The following is a 19,790-nucleotide window of genomic DNA, read 5'->3' on the forward strand; positions in this document are numbered from 1 at the left end:
AGTAAGTTTGAATTACAACTTATTTCATAAATACTTACTTGAATAACTTTTGACTGCAACTTCTTTCATAAATAGTTAATAGTTTCAGAAATATTTTCTCTGAAAGGTAGGTACTGACATATTTCATAGGATTTAAATATTTAAATAAAATACTGAAACAAGCTGCATGTTAGAGGAAAATAAAAGCCTTGCCATTATGTTCTGCTCAATATGATAAAACCCTTTTTCCTTCATTCAGATTTTAATTTTAAGTCACTTTGGCCTTCATTTGTTTTCTTCGCGACAGCTAACTGAGACTTCGGGAGGCCTGCAAGCTCACTGAAACTCTGCGATGCTTGATTATCCTAAGCAGATAGTCACTGTCTCATGGTCTGAGTTTATTACTAGGGTTCAGAGAGGGATGGGGAAGGCAGCGTGACTTTCCTGTTCTTCTGCCCACACCTTTAGCATCTGATCCCTGTCCTTGCTTCTCTATAAGAGAACACTGAGTCCATCTTACTGTTACCATAGCCTTTTTTCATAAGTTATTTATAGTTTAAGGCAAAACACAAGGACCTAAATTGCAGCTAAATTATACCTTAATGAAATAGTTTATCATATTACAGGAAAATTCCATGTATTGATCATTCCCATTCAATCAAGATCTCAGGATCTCCTAGTAATGCCAACTCTAGTGAAACTGAAGGCATAATATAGTGAGATGTGTGTGTGTGAGAGAGAGAGACAGAGACAGAGAGGAGTATGTGTGTAAACACAACAGCTGATCTGCATTCAATATTTCTATATAATAATTACATATTGTACAGAAGCTATGCATGATCCTAGATCCTTAGTAAAGTTAAATTAAATTTAGTTTTATAAGCATAGTTATAAGTGTGTAGTAATCAGTAACTCCCCAGAAACAAAATAATAATTCTATACCTCACCATCTAAAAATCAAACAAACAAACAAAAAGCATTCTGGATAACAACAGCCTAGGAACACAGAGTAGGAAGGAAGTCGTTTTCTAGTGCACAGATATGTCTATATCAATCTGGGTCCAGCATTTATGGTTACAGTCTGAAGAGTGAGGTAGGGTCCTTATCTTGAGCTCTAACTTGCTTGCTGAAATTCTTCTAAGTCTGGATCCATTTCCTGGGTTTTAAAGGTTACATAAACTCTTTCACTTACTGTTTTATTACACTGCTATGGGAGTGGGGCAAAGATATTAAAAACAGAACACAACCTATAAGAGGTGAACACAAGACAGGAAGAAAGATGACTAACTGAAAAACCAAAACCACTGAATCTTGACTCAAACGATCTCAAGTCCAGCCTGTAGTTCTGCTAGTAAGTTGCTGGATGACTTCAAGCCCCATCATCTCGCTAGATCTTACCAACCACAATACTGTATGAACAAAATAAGAAGTATGCTTGCAAAGACATAAGAGGCTCTACTGTTTCGGCTTTAGCAGGATGTGTTTGTTCGTGAATAGCTGTATATACCTGCATCTTCCCTGTTTCCTTCTTTTACAGCTCTCTATTACCACATATTCTCCAAAAGTTCTGCTTAGATGTGTGCATTGATGATGATCCAGCTACTCAGAAATTAAGCTAATGCTCCCTAACTCAAATGAGGAGAACTTAAGTGCTGCTTCCCTGAGCCTGCCAGCCAGAGCAGAGGCCAGAGCACCTGGCTTCTTGCTTTCTCTTCCTTCGCTGGCATTTCCTAACATACTAGGAGAGCTCTCACTTGGTTCAAAGAAACAAGTTCCTCTCTTGCAGCCTTAATTTCTGTAATGAAGGCATGTAACACTATGTTTTAGTTCTCAGCATAAGCACTTGCCAAGACTTCATCATACATAAAATGCCATATTTTAAGGGACTTATCAGCCCCAAGTGTTAATAATATACTTTCCCCCTTATGTTCCATGATGTTCAACAGCAGCCGAATTGTTCAGCAAGTAATTTAAAAATAACTTCAGGAAGTAACTTCCTGGGAGGTTATAAAACTAGCTATACTTTTAACAAATATTAAAGATACATATCCTTTCTTTAAACAAAAACAGATGGCAAGATAAAACAAAGATTCACTAAACAATAAAAAAACTAATACTAAGGAAATACTAATATATATTACACATACCTACCTAGCAACAGAGTACATAAAGAGAAACTCATTGTCTGGTGAGCCTGGGGTCTTGCTATAGTCTCTGTATTTCTTCTGAGTGGTATTTTTTATATCTTTCATTACAGATTCCATTTCTTTACTTAAGTTGGTTTCTGACTATAAAAAAAGTGAACATACATATAAAACTCACATTAATTTTCTTTAGTAATAGCTTAAAACTGAAATATTTATTATATAAACACACTAGAAAATTAACATTAAATCAAAGTAGATGTAACATAAACAACTTTGCACAATTTAGTGTATAAAGAAAAATTAATCAAAACTGAATCTATCTTATTCAAGTTCTGGATGGCAACTGATAATATCCAATTATGATAAAACCCAATTATGAATTATTGAGTTAGCAATACAAACTCTAGTCTAATCTAATGAGTACATAATGCTAAATAACATTTTAGAATCAGTTCCATATTTCCCAAAAAGCTGACTTTATTTAAGTTCAGTTTTCAAAGAAATATAATACCAATTTCCCTTACTTTCTGGCAAATTTTGAATAAAATTTACATACCAAATACCCCTCAGATTCTAAAGTTAGTCTTCATTTGAGAAAGTAAATGCCAAGACATAAATCTGTATGGTTTAATGTCCAAACTTTTGTTTCAAAAGCTTAGTTTAATGGCAGAGCAGTTGCCTACTATGTGAGAAGCCTTAAGTTCAATTCCCAACACTACAAAAAAGTAGAATGGCAGTAAAGTATGTCACATCCTTTATAAACCATAACAAAAATCTACAACATAGGTAAAACATTTTAAGAACTTAAACCACACAAATTCTGTTGATGGGGATTAAAAATCAGAATCATTTAAGCCAATTCACATTACAGAAGACCAATTTGTAGTGAATGATCACACAGAGTAAATAAAGCTGTGAATAAACGTTCTTAGTTTTTATTACATGTATGTGGTATATGTACACATGCACACACATATGTGGGTGGGGTCATGGATACTATGGCACATGTGGAGAGGCCGCAGGACAACTTGGGGTGGTTAGTTGTCTCCTTCCAGCACATGAGTCCTTAGGAATTAAACTCAGGTTACCAATCTTAATCTCAATATAAATGATGATATATTTTCAAACATTGTATTTGATACTTATATGCTATATTATATTTGTACATTGAGACAGTGACAGAGACTCATGTACTATGGTACAGCATAGGCCACATACACTTTGGTAGTCCCTTAAAATTATATTACCTAGAGACATCAAAGCCATTTGGTTTGTATAAATACAATTTGATGCTCACACAATGGCAAAATTATTTACTGATGCCACTTTCAGAATGTATCCATTGCTAAATAAGCAAAATAACATATATGCTTTTTGCTTTGCTTTGCTTTGCTTTTTTTTTTCTTTTTTCAACATCTTTAAAGAGTCTAACCACATTTAAGCTTGTGTTGACTAGTTTTATGTCAACTTGACACAAGCTAGAGTCATCAGAGATGAGGGAGCCTCAATTGAGAAAATGCCTCCATAAGATCAGGCTGTAGGCAAACTTGTAGGTCCTTTTCTTAGACCTACAAGGGCAAGCCCTTGGGAGCTGGAGGCAGGCAAATCTCTGCGAGTTCAAGGTCATCCTCTACTAGCAAGTGCAGGACAGCCTGGGTTGGTTGTACTGAGAAACCCTGTCTCAAAGAAACAAAAAACAAAAAAGAAAAAAGAAGGAAAGCAGGTTGAACAAGTCATGAGGACCAAGCCAGTAAGCAGCAGGCCTCTGCATGAGCTCCTGCCAGGAAGATTCCTTCAATAATAAACAGTGATGTGGTACTTGCTTAAGGTCATGGTGTTTCATCGCAGCAATGATAACTCTAACTAGAACAAAATTTAAGCTCATGATAGTCTTAATACATTAAAATTATAATGATTTTAACTAAAAAAAAATAACATCTGATAATTTCTTCTACAATTTTCATTCTGTTTTTCAATGAGCACAAACAGAAGACATAAACTTCAAAAAATCAATTTCTACTAAATGCATAAAGGCCCGGGGTAACTTAGGAAAAAAAAAGAAAAGACGGTAGGGAGTAGGGAAGAAATGGGACTAAAGGGAAGGAGGGAGGAGAGGACGGAGGGAGGGAACCGAAAAACAGACAAAGTTAATAAGTTAGCCAGGATATTTCTGCCTTACACTGATGCTTACTGGGAAAGCTCCCGGCCGTCCCTGCAGCTCTTCCACTTCCTTTATGAGATCTTGTGTGCTTTTGTTACAAGGGCGTTGCCAAAGGTTATTTTCCACATTGCTTCCAGGATAACATGGAAGAACACTGTTGGCAAACTGTCTACAGAGGGGACACGTGAATTCTCCTTTGTCCACTGAGAAGCCCTGAAGAACCTGGTCATTCTGAAAGATGAAATAAACAGAGAGATATCCGATTCACACATTTGTAGTAAACATAAGTTACAATACCATATTTTACAGTAAATTAGCGTACCATACAAAGAAAGGCATCTCTAAAATATCACAAAAATTAAGTCTCTGATTTAGTTGTCAATGGTTAACAAGGCACTTCTTATAATACGCATTATGCTATAAGCACATGCAAGACACTATCCTTTCTTAAGTAATACCACAATATTTTTTTCTATATAAGCAAACCTTTAATATCTTTTTTCTGAGGAAGCTATAGAAAGTCTCAATTGTTCACATGGACCACAAAGCTCTTTACAATCTGGCTTCTCACCAGTTCTTTAGACATACAGATCTAGATAGAATGATTCAAAGGTACCTTATGTCATCAAATGTCTGGGCATACTTCAGATGGTCACTATGACCCTGTGTGTACTTTAAAACAGCACTCTTTGTCCATCAAATACACAACCTGGTGCTGAATTTAACTGTCAACAGATCCAGAATCGCCAAGGGGACAAACCTCTAGGCATGCTTCTGAGGGGTTTCTAGATTGACTCACCTGAGCTGGGCAGCGCCATTTCACAGACTAGTGTCTACCCTGGGAAAAGAATGCCAAGCTCTTCTTCTCTCTCTGCTCCCTGACTGTGAGTCAACACGGACAGAGCCTTGTGCTCCTGCCACCATTCTAGACTCTACTTTCAAACTGTGAGCCAAAGAAGTCTGTCCATCTGTCCATCCTTCCTTCCCTTCTTTGCATTCTTCTATTGCTTTTTCAGGTATATCATCACACAGTGAGAAAAGTAACTGACAAACACCATAAATTCTTGGATAAAGGATCTGTCTTATTTACTGTTGTATCCCCAAGATTCATCACAGAAGCTACAGTACTCTAGAAACTACATAGTCATTGAAATGTGCTTAAGAACCATTTCTTAGTTATGAATTAGCTTATTAATCCTGTATTCTAGCCTGCCCTTCTCTTCTGCTTTTTGGAGTAGAGTTAATTCCTGAGGAGCAGCCTCCCTGTGTGCTGTGCAGTCCTTTGTCCGCGGCACTGCAGCAGCCGTGGTCATTTGGTAGGTGACATCTTCTTTCTGCTGCTTTGCTGTCTCCCCTCTCCTTTCTGAGTATATAAAAGAGTTCAGGTTTGCCTTGTTCAGAATCTTTCCCTTGACCTTGCATCGAGCTGAAGCTAGGATAACTAATTCATTAAAGCCTGAATTGATGAAAGCATAGCAGAGTCAACAGGCAAACTAGACCATGGAGTGAGTAAATTCAAAGTAAGCGTCATCCTAGCAAGAGGAAAACAAGAGAGTATTGGTAAACCACTGACACGATTTAGAAAGGGAGGGAATGAATTAGAGCAAGGAAATCAGTATTGAAAGCAACTATAAAGAAGTCAAAATAGGGCATACATCAAATATCAGTGGGACTAGTGAAAGTGGACTAATGGCATGTGGTGCTCAGGAACAGCCATGAGGGCCCTGGCTAATGCCTGAGTGAAGAGGCACAGGAAGGAGAGAAATGCTTCCCAGTCAGGAATCTATGAAAAGAAAATCCACTTTGATAGTAAAAACATTTAGCAAGTTGAACTGAAAGACTAAAAAAAGCCTTCAACTGTATGCAAGGTCAAGGGAAGGGTTCTAAACCAACCGAGCACGGCCTCTGCAGTGTGGCAGACAAAGGCACAGCACACAGGGCAGCTGCTCCACAGCAGAAGCAAGAAGGACTTCTACTCCAAGAAGAGAAGGGACAGGCTAAGATACAGTCACTTACTAAGGAACTGTACTGTGAATGTAAGGAGGGAAGGGAGTGTGTGATGAAGACGCACTGATTTCTTGGTGACAGAAGAAGAAACAGAGGTTGGTGAGTGGCGTCCTTAGGATTTAAGCCAAATGTCTGGATGTGGGGTGGCAGACTTGGAACAGCTGCTGTGGCAAGCAGGAAAGAAACATGATGAAAGCAGGAACCTAAATCAGCAAGTGTACTTCTAGGCCATGAACATAATCTCAGTCCCTGATATAGGAAATCTTACGTTTGCATAACAGTTCACTTAGTTTTTGATTTTCTACCATCTTTTGGTTCACTTCTATGTCTAAAATCAAGAAGCTAATGCCTGGGAATAAAGACAAACTAGGCTCAGTACAGGAAAGTGGAGTTAGGAGAGAGCTAATGGACAAAGAAGTGTGCAAAGCTTAAATAAAACAGGTGACCACGTGACAAGGTGACCCCTAGGGCAGTGGAGCTTAGCACTACAGAGAAACAGCAGCCAAGACTAATACTAATGGGAGTTACAGGAGCCATCTGCTAAAGCATAGAAATGACCTCACACTCAAGAAGAGGCACAGGGATGTACATGGTGTAAAGCTCATAATACCTGCAAAGGTGACATCTTGAAATATCCTTCTGATCAACTTACCCGTAATGACTCCATATAGGATTTATGACAATCTATGTGCAATGTGTGGCCACAGGTTTGTACATAAACACCTCCTTCCCAGCCAATTGATACTGCCAAAAGGCAAGAACTCTTCAAAGAGAAAGAAAAGGACAATTAATTTTAAAGAATTACTAACATAAAAATAATTATGAATATATTGAGATACATTCAACCAAACTTGCCATGTTTTCGTGTATATCCTAAAACATAGTGTGTAGCTTTTTGATATAAATTAACACGTGATAGACCCAAAGCAAGATCTTTAAAATTAGAATACTGTAAGTTTTAGTTTCCAAATATCCAAGCTTACAATAAAGGAGAATAAATATCATAGACAATATTTCTTCTATCCCATAACATATAAGTTTAGGGGCTGGGAGGATGGCTAGTCCATAAAATGCCTTCCATAAAAACATAAAGGCTTGAATTCTGATTCAGTACCCATGTCAAGCTAAGTGCAGCAGTACATGTCTGTAATCCTAAACTGGGAATACAGATATAGGCAGATACATTCCTGGAGCTCAGCTGAATAGAAGAGCTGTAGGCTCATTGAGAAACTATCTCAAGAACATGAGTCAGAGAGGGATTGAGGAAGGCACCCAACATCAACCTATGAGTGTGTCCATGCACACACACATTCACATAGAAAAATTATTGTTGAGCTGAACTACACTGTTGCTGGTAAAGTTATGTATCATCTATGCACCAGCTTCTCCATTTCTGCCATCAACAGTTCTGGTTTTGGAACACAGACTTCTCTCTGGCTTCCACAGTCGACCGCCCTTAGGTTTCCTCCACTTGATTCCCTTACACTTCCTTGTTTGCATTTAAGGGATGTTTGTACTCCTCAAGGGAGTGCTACTCTCTCAGCATTGAAACTGAACCTGCTAAGGAACTAGTAATTTCACCTATCCTATAATCCTGGCTGCCTTTCCTGAGGGAGGAAAGGAGGGAAGGGGGGAGGGAGGGAGGGAGGGAGAGAGCAAAAGAGGGAGCAAGGGAGGGACAGACAGAAAGAGCTATATAGATGGTTTTTTTCCGAAGCCAGAAACCAGAAATTTCTAGTTCAGTGTCCCTCAGCTAACATAAAGTCACGATGTCAGAACTCTATCATCCTCCCAATAAAGATTTCTCTTCCTCTTGATTTAAAACTCCACAAGCACTTACTCAATGTCAAAAAGAATTAAGTCATTTGCTATCAATCCTTATTTACCTACACACAATGAGTTCCCAAGCCCTATCACATACTACATATAAGCTAAAGACTTCAAAAATCAATATTCCCTCCCTTTCTCCTTTTCCTCTCTCTCATTTTCATCATTTGTCTGCCAAACAGCATTGAGGACTAAGCCTGAATTCATCCTGCAGGATTTGCAGCAATAAGATAGGCAGAGTCATATGAGGCACATGGGACATGAGGGACAACCACATAATTGAGTATTTGAAAGCTGCCATAAAAAAGTTCCTACATGCTTAAAAATAATGTAAATCTTTACATTTTTTAATGTTGGAAGGAAATTAACATACCATAACTCAAGGTCTTAAAATGTTCCTAAATCCAATGTTCTAACAGTAAATCAAAATTCTTCATGAGAACACAAAAGTAGAAAATACTGCACTGGGGCTGGCAAGATGGCTCAGCAGGTAAGAGCATTTGCCATGCAAGTATGAGGGCCAGAGTTTAATCCTTAGAACCCACAGTGGAAAGGAGACAACTGACTACCCCAGAGCTTGAGCCACACACAGGCACATACACACTAAAAAACAAAAGCAAGTATAAAATGCCTCTCCAGATAGAAATGTGCAGCAGCACAGAGCACACACTCACAGCAGGTAAGCACAGAGCACACACTCACAGCAGGTAAGCAGGGCTCTATTGTTACAAACAGGAAGAACAACAGGAGGCCTGCTCATCTCTGTCTTATGTTTGGGAGATCCTTAAAATATAAACAGATTTGAGGGCTACATCATTTCCAACTCAGTGAGTAGTCAGTTAATAAGCATGCTGTTCTCTTCAGCACAGTATTATAAAAATGTGGATAATGCTAACTTTAGAAACAGTGGCTAGTTGTTCTGTTTATGAAGTACTTTTGAGACAGGGTCTGATGCAGCCAGGCTGTCCTTGACTCACTATACAGCCTAGGATGGCCTTAAACTCCTGATCTGCATGCCTCCACTTTGAAGTGCTAGAATTACAGGTATGCTAGCACTCCCTTGGCCAGTAGGTAGCTTTAAAACAGAAGGTAGTAGTCACTAGCCTCTGTAACAGATGTCTTACTTGAGTTTGCTAGTCAAAAGAACACGACTGTCATGAGAAGATATTTTAGAGAGATTTTTGACTATATGTCCACTCATTGCTGTGCTAAGGGGTTACCACTAAGTCTTAATAAAGTCACTATTTGTGAAAACCCCATTCCGTAATAGTGCTGTCCCTTTTTATAAGACAAGAATGACAATACCATTAAGGTCATTAAGCTGTAAGTGATAGAGGACATATCCAAAATCAACTTCAAGGCTCAGGTTTCCTCTTTCCTCCATGTCACATTTCCTTGTTTCTACAGTAAACATATATGCTATTTTACAAAACTACATTTCTATATGCAAATTCTGCAACATGCACAGCTTAATTCTCTAATCCATATCAACACCAATCAAGTTATTCTCCTGCCCATGAGTCGAGTCTGTTCTAGCCAAAACCCCTGCCCTCTGCATCAGAGTCATTCAGTATCAAGTCCAGGGAGGACCTATCCACCAAAGACCCTGGAGAAGGATATAAAATCAATGTAAGCCCTGATTCTTCAGGCACACATTCAGGAAACATACCATATATCTACTACAAAGTACACAAAAATCATTGCTAGCAGAAGAAAATTCTAGTTAGTCATTAATACAAGAACACAGCAGTCAAGATCAGTTCAGAACCTTTCATTTAAAACAACCAAACTTATTTTGAAATCCATTATTTTGCCTTAGAAAGAGATAACCAACCAATCTTCTTTTATTAGATCTCTTTTCTTCACAATTATTGCACTGGGCTATATTTTGATTGAATTAAAAAAAAAATTTTTTAAGGCCTGGGAGATGGCTCAGTAGGAAAAGGACTCAGAACCCGAGCACTGTGGGCCACAGTTCAGATTCCAGAACCCACAGGAAAGCCAGGCAGGTACAGCAGCCTCCTGTGCACCATATGTGTGCCTGTTGTCTGCAGAAGGCAGAAGAGTGTGTGAGACCTCCTAGGACTCCAGGTAATACAATTGTGAGCTGCCATGTGGATTCTGGGAAATAAACCTGGGTCCTTTGGAAGAGCACCCAGTGCTCTTAACTGCTAAGCCATGTCTCCAGCCCTCAAATAAATATTTTCAAGAAGAATTTTGTTGGTAGGATTGTGTTAAGATCATTTTTTGATTTCTTTCTTTTTATTTCTGTGTATTTATCTAGGAATGCACATGTGTCGCATGTGTTCAGGTCACCATGGAAGCAGAAGGGAACTGGATCCTTGGAGCTGGAGACACAGCAGTTGTGAGCCAGCTGACATGTGTGCTGGGAACTGACTCAGGTCCTGGAAGCGCAGCAAGTACTCATAACTGCTGCAATCCATCTTTCTAGCCCCTGCTTTGTACAACTGGTTGCCACCCTATTAGATGCATTTTTGTCATAATACTTTGCATTTTATTTGAATCACTTTCAATTAAATGTATAAAGGTGAATAACAAAGCCAAATAAAAAGAAAACTTTTTCCTCAAGTGTGATATGTGGTGTTTGCATCTAGCCAGCTTGCCAGGAGGGTCTTGCTTCTTCACAGCAATAGAAAAGTAATTAATACATTCAATACACTTAAAACAAATCTTTAAAAAAATTTAAAGTTGAAAACAGACACCAATGTTGTCTTCTGACCTCTACAAAGACATCATGGTCTACATGCCCCTCCTACACAAACACACATCATTCATGCTGTCACATACATTAATAATACAGACATCTATAAGACAGAATTATATACATTTCAAAATAATCATAACTTCACTTTGAAAACTCTGAAAGTAAATAGAACCATCACCGTCCATTATCATATCCAAATTGCATTATAAGGTCTAACATGAGATGTCCTAATTACTCTAAATATTACAAGGACCACTTCACATTTATGTTGGCCGACCCAGAAAGGTCATTGCAGAAAAGATCACTAGAACCTTTTATGAATAAGAAAATTGAGGCTTAGGATGTTTGGCCAAATGCACATAGCTCAAAAAAATCCTGTTTTCTTTTGTTTTTCCAATACTGGACCAAGACTTGTGCTAATATACACAATGCCTCCCTGACTAGAACCACAAGCTCCTCCTGCAACCCCACTCCATGGACTGTGGAAGCAAACTGCTCGGGCTACTGCTGACTGTGAGGAAGTGTGTCTTATGTCTGTGCTACTGAGATATACAGGCAGAACTATTAGGACAGCAATCAAAACGATAATGTACAGTTAACTAAAATAACACTTTTCTTTAAAGTATTTTAAACTACTATATGTTTACCCAATTCAGGATTTGATTCAATTTACAAAAGGGAGAAAATCTTATGTGATAATCTCAAAAAATATTAGACTTGACAGTGCTGGAGATGGAGACCATGGTCTCACACACGGTGGGGAAATGCTCTGCATCTGAGACCTTGAAAGGAACAGTGCTGCTGCTGTTAAGCTGACCTTTACAATGGTGCTGCTGCATAGTAGAGCTTGTAAAGCTGGAAAACAATCTGCTAAGCTCACAGGATGGGAGAAAAGACTGGAATGAACTCTATCTCTCCTTTACAGGTTAAAATATCGTATGGGCATTGTGCATCTTCACCCAACAGTAAAAGGTGGTTCAAAAAAGTTTACACGCTAAGTAAATTATTTTAATACTTACTTTATTTCATTTAAGTAAATTATGTAGATCTCACAATAAAAACCATTTAAAACACACATCACACTTCTTGCTTGAAATGTTTATTAATAGAAATTTATTATGTTACTGCCCACATTCTAACTATTGTTATTCTTCTTCACTAAACTTCACGTTTGCAGTCAGAATGCCATTTTAACAGAGGAAGATAACTGAAATTGAAATTCTGAAGGCACATCATCATCAACCTTGCCATCACAATTCAACCCAAGACAGGGGTTCTGCTGTAAGGCACTTGATGCTTACAGAGCGTTGACCCAGGGTCAGTTCCAAGCACCGACATGGTATCTCACAAGCATCCATTACTCCAGATCTGATGCCCTAGGACTTCTACAGGCACCAGGCACACACATGGTGCACTTACACATATGCAGGCAAAACAGATATACACATACAATTTAAATGAATGAATGAATGAATGAATGATGTGATCCAAGTGCTGGGGATAGATACAGCTCAGTGGTAAATCTTACTTCGTATGTATAAGAACTGAGATTCAATTCCTAGCACCATTAGCAGGGGGTTGGGGGGGGAGGAAGAAGAGGAAGACTGAAACGGTTCTATAATAAAAATACTTACGTCTTTAAAATAACGTTGCAGTAATGAGAGCCTCACATCATGAACCGCTGCACACGTGTCCCAAGGGTAAATCTGCTCCTCTTCAGTGATCGGCAGCTTTTTTGGCTCAGCATTGTCCCTGCACTGGCCTAAAACTAAATAACAACAGAGATAAAGTTCATTAAATAATACAAACACCTAATTTACTGAAATAACCCAGGTTATCCACCACAACAACCAATAGTAGATTTAAATTTTTTCAAATATCAAAAATTAATTCTATTTAAATGTCAATCATGAATGCTTAAATATTTTTATTTAAATGTTCTGAAGGCCTTAATTCAAGCACTCAGAAAGCAGAGGGAAGAAGATCTCTGTGAGTTTGAGGCCAGCTTGGTCTACATAGTGAGTGAGTTTCAGGACAAAAAAAAAAAAGTAGTGTTTTAGTTGTCAAGTGAATAAAAACCCAAAATATGAAAATATTCACTCTTAAAAATAATCTTGAGGTGTGGTGTCACATTCCTTTAATCCAGCATTTAAGGTGTAGAGGCAGGAGGATCTCTATGAGTTCCAGGCCAGTCAGGACTATGAAGTGGGACTCCTTTTTTTTTTTTTTTTTTTTTTTTTGGTTTTCCGAGACAGGGTTTTCTGTGTAGCCCTGGCTGTCCTGGAACTCACTCTGTAGACCGGGCTGGCCTCGAACTCAGAAATCCATCTGCCTCTGCCTTCCAAGTGTTGGGACTAAAGGCGTGCGCCACCACTGCCTGGCCGAAGTGAGACTCTTATATCACAAGAATTATAGTAAAGTGTGTTAAGTATGAATGCATGATGGATGATTTCCGTGTCACTGAAAGGCCGTAGAAACTGTGCCTACTCCATGTCAAGCTACTTCATCTGAGAACATACTCTATCTCACAGAAAGGAAGCATTGCTGCTGGGAGAAAGCAGTGAGCCCAAGGCCGCAGAAGTGCACAAGGTGACAAGGACAAGTGTCCCACCACTGAGGGGATAACTTAGGAACTAAGGCAGAGAAACGGGGCAAATTAAGGAAATTTAGTATCAGAAAGCATGATGCAAGTGTCAGATGTTGTTTACACACTCAGGAAAAAAAAATCTGGTAAAAGATAAAGGCCAAAGCATTTAACCTTAAGGGCTATCAACCCCATGTTACAGGTATTGCCTAGAACAGAGAACACTCTGACATGGAGTCCTCCTAAAATGATGCCATCAGAAGGAGCACACTGGTGATGCCCCTGTCCACAGTGTTTACTCTGAACCTCACAATAAGAGAGCCGCACACGGATCCACATGTTCAGTCTTTGGAGCAGCCAATCTGGCAAAGATCTTGAGAGATTGTTTTAAATTAAAGGAAGCCACACAAATGACAACTAAACAAAGAGAAGAAATATATGCTATAAAAGATACTACTGGTCCCTACCACAAAGAAAAGATGGGTGGGTAAGGTGAAAAGTATGTCACTTAGCTGCCCATACTTACTCTACAAAATAGACATGTTTCAAAATATCACAACTATTAAATAAACAAAAAACAAAAGTTTAGATAACTGGGAAATTTTGAATATAAACATAATGTGGAACATTAATATTAAATTTAATGATTATGATAGCAGTGCTGTTATTATACAGGAGGAGGTCCCTGATTTTATTCTGGAAAAGGATGTTTATGCTTCATGCCTGTGTGTGTGTGTGTGTGTGTGTGTGTGTGTGTGTGTGTGTGTGTGTGTGTGTGTTTTCTGAGGACACAAAGTATCAAATGTACAACCCATAGCAGGTAGAAGGTATTCAATTTTCTGAAGACTAAATATGGAGAAAAAAATTGGGAGACAGACATAAAAATGGCAGAAGGAGAAAAAAAAACTAATATAATTTTTTAAGTATAAAATATCAAAACCCAAAAGGATTACAAACAGACACATCATATCACACAGTGCATATATGTTCTAAAACACCACTGCACCACAATTTATGTATTTTTTTAATGTATCACTGAAATAAAAATGGTACTTTTTAAAACTGCATCTGCATGGGAATTGGTGCTCATAAGGATGGAGCAGGTATATGTGGCATGTCTGGCTGTTGGAGAGACTTAGGGTAGCTGTGGGATAAAGCAGAGCCAAGAGGATGCTCTGTTAGACAGCACACTGTGCCACCTACTACACTACCAAATTCAGTCACAAGAATCTTAATGAAGGTTTCTGCATCTACATTGGTAATGCATTCTAGTGCTTAGTTTGAAGGGAATACTAACCTCACAGGGTAATTTTGAAAATGTTCCTTCCTCTTTATTTTGGACATTTCAGAAGACTTGGTATTAATTCTTTTAATATTCAACAGAATTCACTTTCCTGTACTTTTCTTTGTTGACACGGTTTCTGATCTTTCTGCCTCCATACCTCCTGAGTGCTGAGATTATAGGCATAAACCATTACCCCCTAGTTATACATCCAACTTAAAGTTCTGTGTATATAAGCAAGTATTCTACCAACTGAGCTGCATCCTAAGTTCAAGCCTTACACTTTCAATCTACTTGTGTCTTTAAGTCTAAAGTAAATTTCTCTTTTTAAAAGAATGAATTATTTCTTTGAATTTTATGTGTATTGGTACTTTGCCTGCATGTATGTCCGGTAAGGGTGTTGAATCCTCTACAACTGCAGTAATAGACAGTTGTGAATTGCTATGTGGGTGCTGAGAATTCAACCTAGGCCCTCTGGAAGAGCAGTCAGCAGTCGGTCTTAACCACTAAACCATCTCTCCAGCCCAAAAGTGAATTTCTTATCCATAGCACACAGTATGGTCATCTTTAAAATTCACTGTCAATCTCTATCTTCTAACTAAAAAATTAAGTTCATTGTATTTCAAACGAATACTAACAAAGAACTTGGTTCTGCAAGTATGCAATTTGTTTGCTATTTGTTCCTTAATTCATTCATTACTGCTCTCTTTTGCAATTAAATTTTCCAGTGTGGGATTTTGGGTCCCTTCCCATTTTTTTTTTGTTTGTTTTTTTGTTTGTTTTTTGAGACAGGGTTTCTCTGTGTAGTCCTGGCTGTCCTGGAACTCACTCTGTAGACCAGGCTGGCCTCGAACTCAGAAATCTGCCTGCCTCTGCCTCCCAAGTGCTGGGATTAATGGTACGTGCCACCACTGCCCGGCCCCATTTCTTTAATCTGGATTTTTATTATTCTATTGCTGAGGAGGTTGTTTTTGTGGTTACCTGGAAGATAGAATAAGCGTCTTCACTTTATAAAAGTGAATTTTGAATTAATATCTACTTAGTTTCAATAACATACAAACCTATATCCCACTCCATTCCCCACCTTTGCCTCTGTGTTTTTGTGTAAATGCCTGCACGTTTTACTTAAGAATACACTGACACTTGGTTTAAATTCTATATATGCAGTTCTCTACAGACTTAATTTGTTCATACATCCTGTTGAGGAAGAACTAAATCCATCAAGATCATCTAAGAACTATTACTACTTCAAAATTCCTCAAAATAAGAAAAAAAAGGGACATTTAGACAAATTTTTAAAATGTTTTAAAAGATATATTGGCAAACAGCAATCTACATGCTGTGTCAGGAACTACTTCTGCATGCTATTTCAAGAACCCCAAGAAACTGAAGTAGAACTGGCAGGATATGCCATATGTAATTAGAATATTTAAATGGGCAACACTGATAGACCTAAGATGCTTATAGATTTTAGAACAGTTAAATCAATGAGAAAACTAACCTCTAATATGAGCTCTTAACATAGATGCAGTTCTCTAAAATGTTTCTATCAAAATGTTTCTTTGAACGCACCTGATGATGCTTGTAACAGTACAACCAGTCCTGTAGGTCTGTCTTCAGAAGAAGGACCACTCTGTCCACAAATAACACAGTCATACACGGCCTCAGAAACTTGTGGTTCTGCTGTGGTAATTTCCATAGGAATATCGTTCTCAGGAGAATCTGGAGGGGGAAAGCTATAACTCTTAAAAGGAAAGTCCCTCTTCATTATGCACTCCCCACAAAGATCTATTTCAAATACTTTTAAAGTTAAACACTAACAAAATTATATCATAATACAATCAAGACCATTATTAAGTAAAATGTCAGCTCTAAGAAAGACCAAAAATGTGAAGTTAGTTAAAACAACTTTAAGTAATACATGATTCAATATTTTGCTTTTTTAACAATTACAGGTAAAAATTGATACTAAAAAACAGAAGCAAAAATATCCATGCAAGGGGCTGGTGCTCTTCCAGAGGTCCTGAGTTTAATTCCTAGTAACCACATAGCCATCTGTAATGGGATCTGATACCCACTTCTGTCATGCAAACAGAGCGCTCATATACAAAATACATATACATAAATAAAAAAAATCTTTTAAAAAAACTGTATAAGAGAAATTTTTCATTACATTTTAAGGAACAAACGTTTGTTTGTTTGTTTGTTTTTAACTTACATAAAGGTTCTGGAGAGGGGAAATTTATAAGATGGCAACCCTTTAAAAGTTGGTAGTAGCATAACCTATGATAATAGGGGTTCCTAATTCTACATTTCAGTAATATCTCTCAAGTAATAGTCAACAAGGTTTATATAAGAAAATCATTGAATAGCCTCATTATATATTAACAAAGCAGAACTATTACATGTATCACTAACAATAAGAAATTAAGGCACACAGCAGACACAGAAAGGTAAGTATCAGCTATTTTCTCATATATGCAGAAAATTCTAAACTTATCTAAAGATAATCTGAAAGAACTATTATAGGAAAAAAGAGGACTGAAAGGGGAAGAAAAACGTATTTTTTTAAAACAGACTACTCATAGCTCTAATATCAATAGGAAAATGGTACTCATTATAAAAATCCTAATGCCAATATTAACTGAATTAAAAAGTAGACCTGATTTTTACAAATTTTACTGTGACAGCACTCAAAAATATTTTTAAATTATTATATTAGGCATTACATTTAACTAATTAATAATTAATCATTATATTTCAAAATATTTTTAAAATCACTGTAAGGACCTTAGGATAACTTCAGAGAAGATCATCAAAATAAATAATCAAATACTTGCTGACAGACTTGACGTAAGTGAGAGACAGATTTATAGAGAACCAAAAGTCTCCTTAACAACTGCTTGTGCTCAACAACAAAGTGGCTATAATAATAACCTCAGGCAGTGGTAAGGACGCTTGCCTGCATCCCACGCGGTAGGAGGAAAGAACTGATTGACATAAGCTGTCCATGACCGTCACGCACACTGCAGCATGAGCACACCTGTACCCAAGGGCACACACAATAATTAAACCACTAACTGATCATTCCATTACTCTACTGTTTAAAGACAGTACTATTTAAACTGGTAAACATTCAGATTAAATTATCACCATAAATAATAACTAATTATTAAGAGTTTCAAACTAAAATTTTTGACTTACCAACATCCATTGCAGTTTCCATAAAGCTTTTCTGTCGTGAGGCAAACTCTGCGAGCAATTTCTGCTGCCTTTCTCTAGCCTTTTGTCGCCTAAAGAGAAATACAATTTTATGTACATGATGTGTTCAAAACTAATCTACTGTCTTTCAGGCACATATGACGTATAAATGGCCACAAATCAAGAGCCACCTATTTCCTGTAATATTCCCGAGCTGATTCTATTCTTCCACACGGCCTCAAACCTACTGTCTGTGTGAGTCTGCTTTACGGTATGAAACGATGAGATATATTAAAAAAAAAAAAATCCTAAATCCTCCACTAGGTAGTCCTAATTTTAGCAAATGGCTGGATACAAGATTAATTCAAAAAAAAAAAAAAGTAGTCTTCCTGATATATAAGTCACAAATGGATTTTATAAGCAATCAGGAAAACAATACCTTTCACAGTAGCCTCAAGTAATATTAAAAATCTTGGGGTAACTCTAACCAAGCATGTGAAAGATTTTTATGATAAAAAAAACTTCAAGTCTTTCCAGAAAGAAGTTGAAGAAGATATCAGAAGATAAAAAGATCTCCCATGCCCATCAATCTGTAGGAAACAGTAAAAATAGCCATCCTACTGATGAAGGCAAGAACAGATCAATACAATCCCCATCAAAAACCCAACACAATCCTTTACAGATAGTGAAGGGACAATTCTCAACTTCATATGGAAAAACAAAAACCCAGAATAGATAAAACAATCATGAACAATAAAAGAATTGATGGATATCTCGTCATTCCAGACTTCAAATTGTACTACAGAGATATAGTAATAAAACTGCATGATATTAGTATAAAAACAGACATACTGATCAATGGAATCAAATTGAAGACCTAGGCATAAATCTACACACATATGAACACCTGAGTTTTGATAAAGAAGCCAGAAATACACACTGGAAAAAGGACCACATCTTCAACAAATAGTGCTAGTCAAACTGGAGTTTGCCTGTAGAAGAATATAAATAGATCCATGTTTGTCACCCTACACCAAACTCAAGTAGATCAAAGATCTCAACATAAAATCAGATGCACTGAACCTGATAAAAGAGAAAGTGGGGAACAGCCTTAAAGGAGATGACTTTCTGAACAGAACATTGATAGAGCAGGCACCAAGATCAACAATTAATAAAAGGTAAATTATGAAACTGAAAAACTTCTATAAGGCAAAGAACATCAATAGGGCAAAGTGGCAACCTACAGAATGGGAAAAGGTTTTTTACCAACTTCATATCTGACAAGAGGACTAATATCCAAAACATATATAAAGAATTCAAGAAACTGATATCAAAAATATCAAAAACTCAAATCTAATTTAAAAATAGGAAACAGATCTAAACAGAGACTTCTAAATAGAGGAATCTCAAATGGCTGAGAAACACTTAAAAAAATATTCAACATCCTTAGCCATCTTATTGTGGGTTATTTTGTCATGTTTGTTTGGTTGTTATCTCTTAGAGACTAGTTCTTTTCTAATGAGAGACAGAAAGGGAGTGATTCCAGAGTGGAGGGGAGGTGGGAAGAACTGGGAGGAGTAGAAGGAGAGGAAACTATATTGTATGAGAAAAGAAAATATTTTCAACAAAAACACAGAGGGAGAGAGAAAAGAAAAGAAAATCTGGATTTCCAACAAGAGAATGTGCAAAGTATTTGTCAGAGGTGGCGAAAGCAAGAAGTCCTGCCAGCACAGGACAGTAAAGAGGTTCTATAAAAACCTATGATGTTTACATGCAAAGGAAGTCTAAAAGACCAGAATAACCACTTCCTGCTACCTAAGACTAGCGGTCTCCTAGTAACAGAAGCAGAAGCCAGTAAATTTCTCAGCTTCCTCTAA

The 19,790-nt window shown here is 37.4% G+C and overlaps 1 protein-coding gene across 3 annotated transcripts in view; it reads right to left on the reverse strand.

The window, feature by feature from the left end:
* The window catches only part of Ubr3 (ubiquitin protein ligase E3 component n-recognin 3), a 131,630-nt gene that overhangs the window by 25,937 nt on the left and 85,903 nt on the right, over positions 1-19,790 (reverse strand). For 2 of the 3 annotated variants that reach the window (XM_085834795.1, XM_085834796.1), the window contains 6 exons: positions 17,917-18,005; positions 16,285-16,434; positions 12,481-12,614; positions 6,947-7,057; positions 4,306-4,518; positions 2,131-2,267 (listed from right to left, as the gene is read on the reverse strand). In XM_085834795.1, the coding sequence (XP_085690921.1) occupies positions 2,131-2,267; positions 4,306-4,518; positions 6,947-7,057; positions 12,481-12,614; positions 16,285-16,434; positions 17,917-18,005 (834 nt within the window). The remainder of the gene's footprint in view (positions 1-2,130; positions 2,268-4,305; positions 4,519-6,946; positions 7,058-12,480; positions 12,615-16,284; positions 16,435-17,916; positions 18,006-19,790) is intronic. The other variant, XM_085834797.1, reaches the window with a different exon arrangement.

Source organism: Mus caroli, unplaced genomic scaffold (genome assembly GCF_978045245.1).
Source record: "Mus caroli unplaced genomic scaffold, Mus_caroli_1 scaffold_2, whole genome shotgun sequence".
In the NCBI taxonomy this organism is placed as follows: Eukaryota; Metazoa; Chordata; class Mammalia; order Rodentia; family Muridae; genus Mus; species Mus caroli.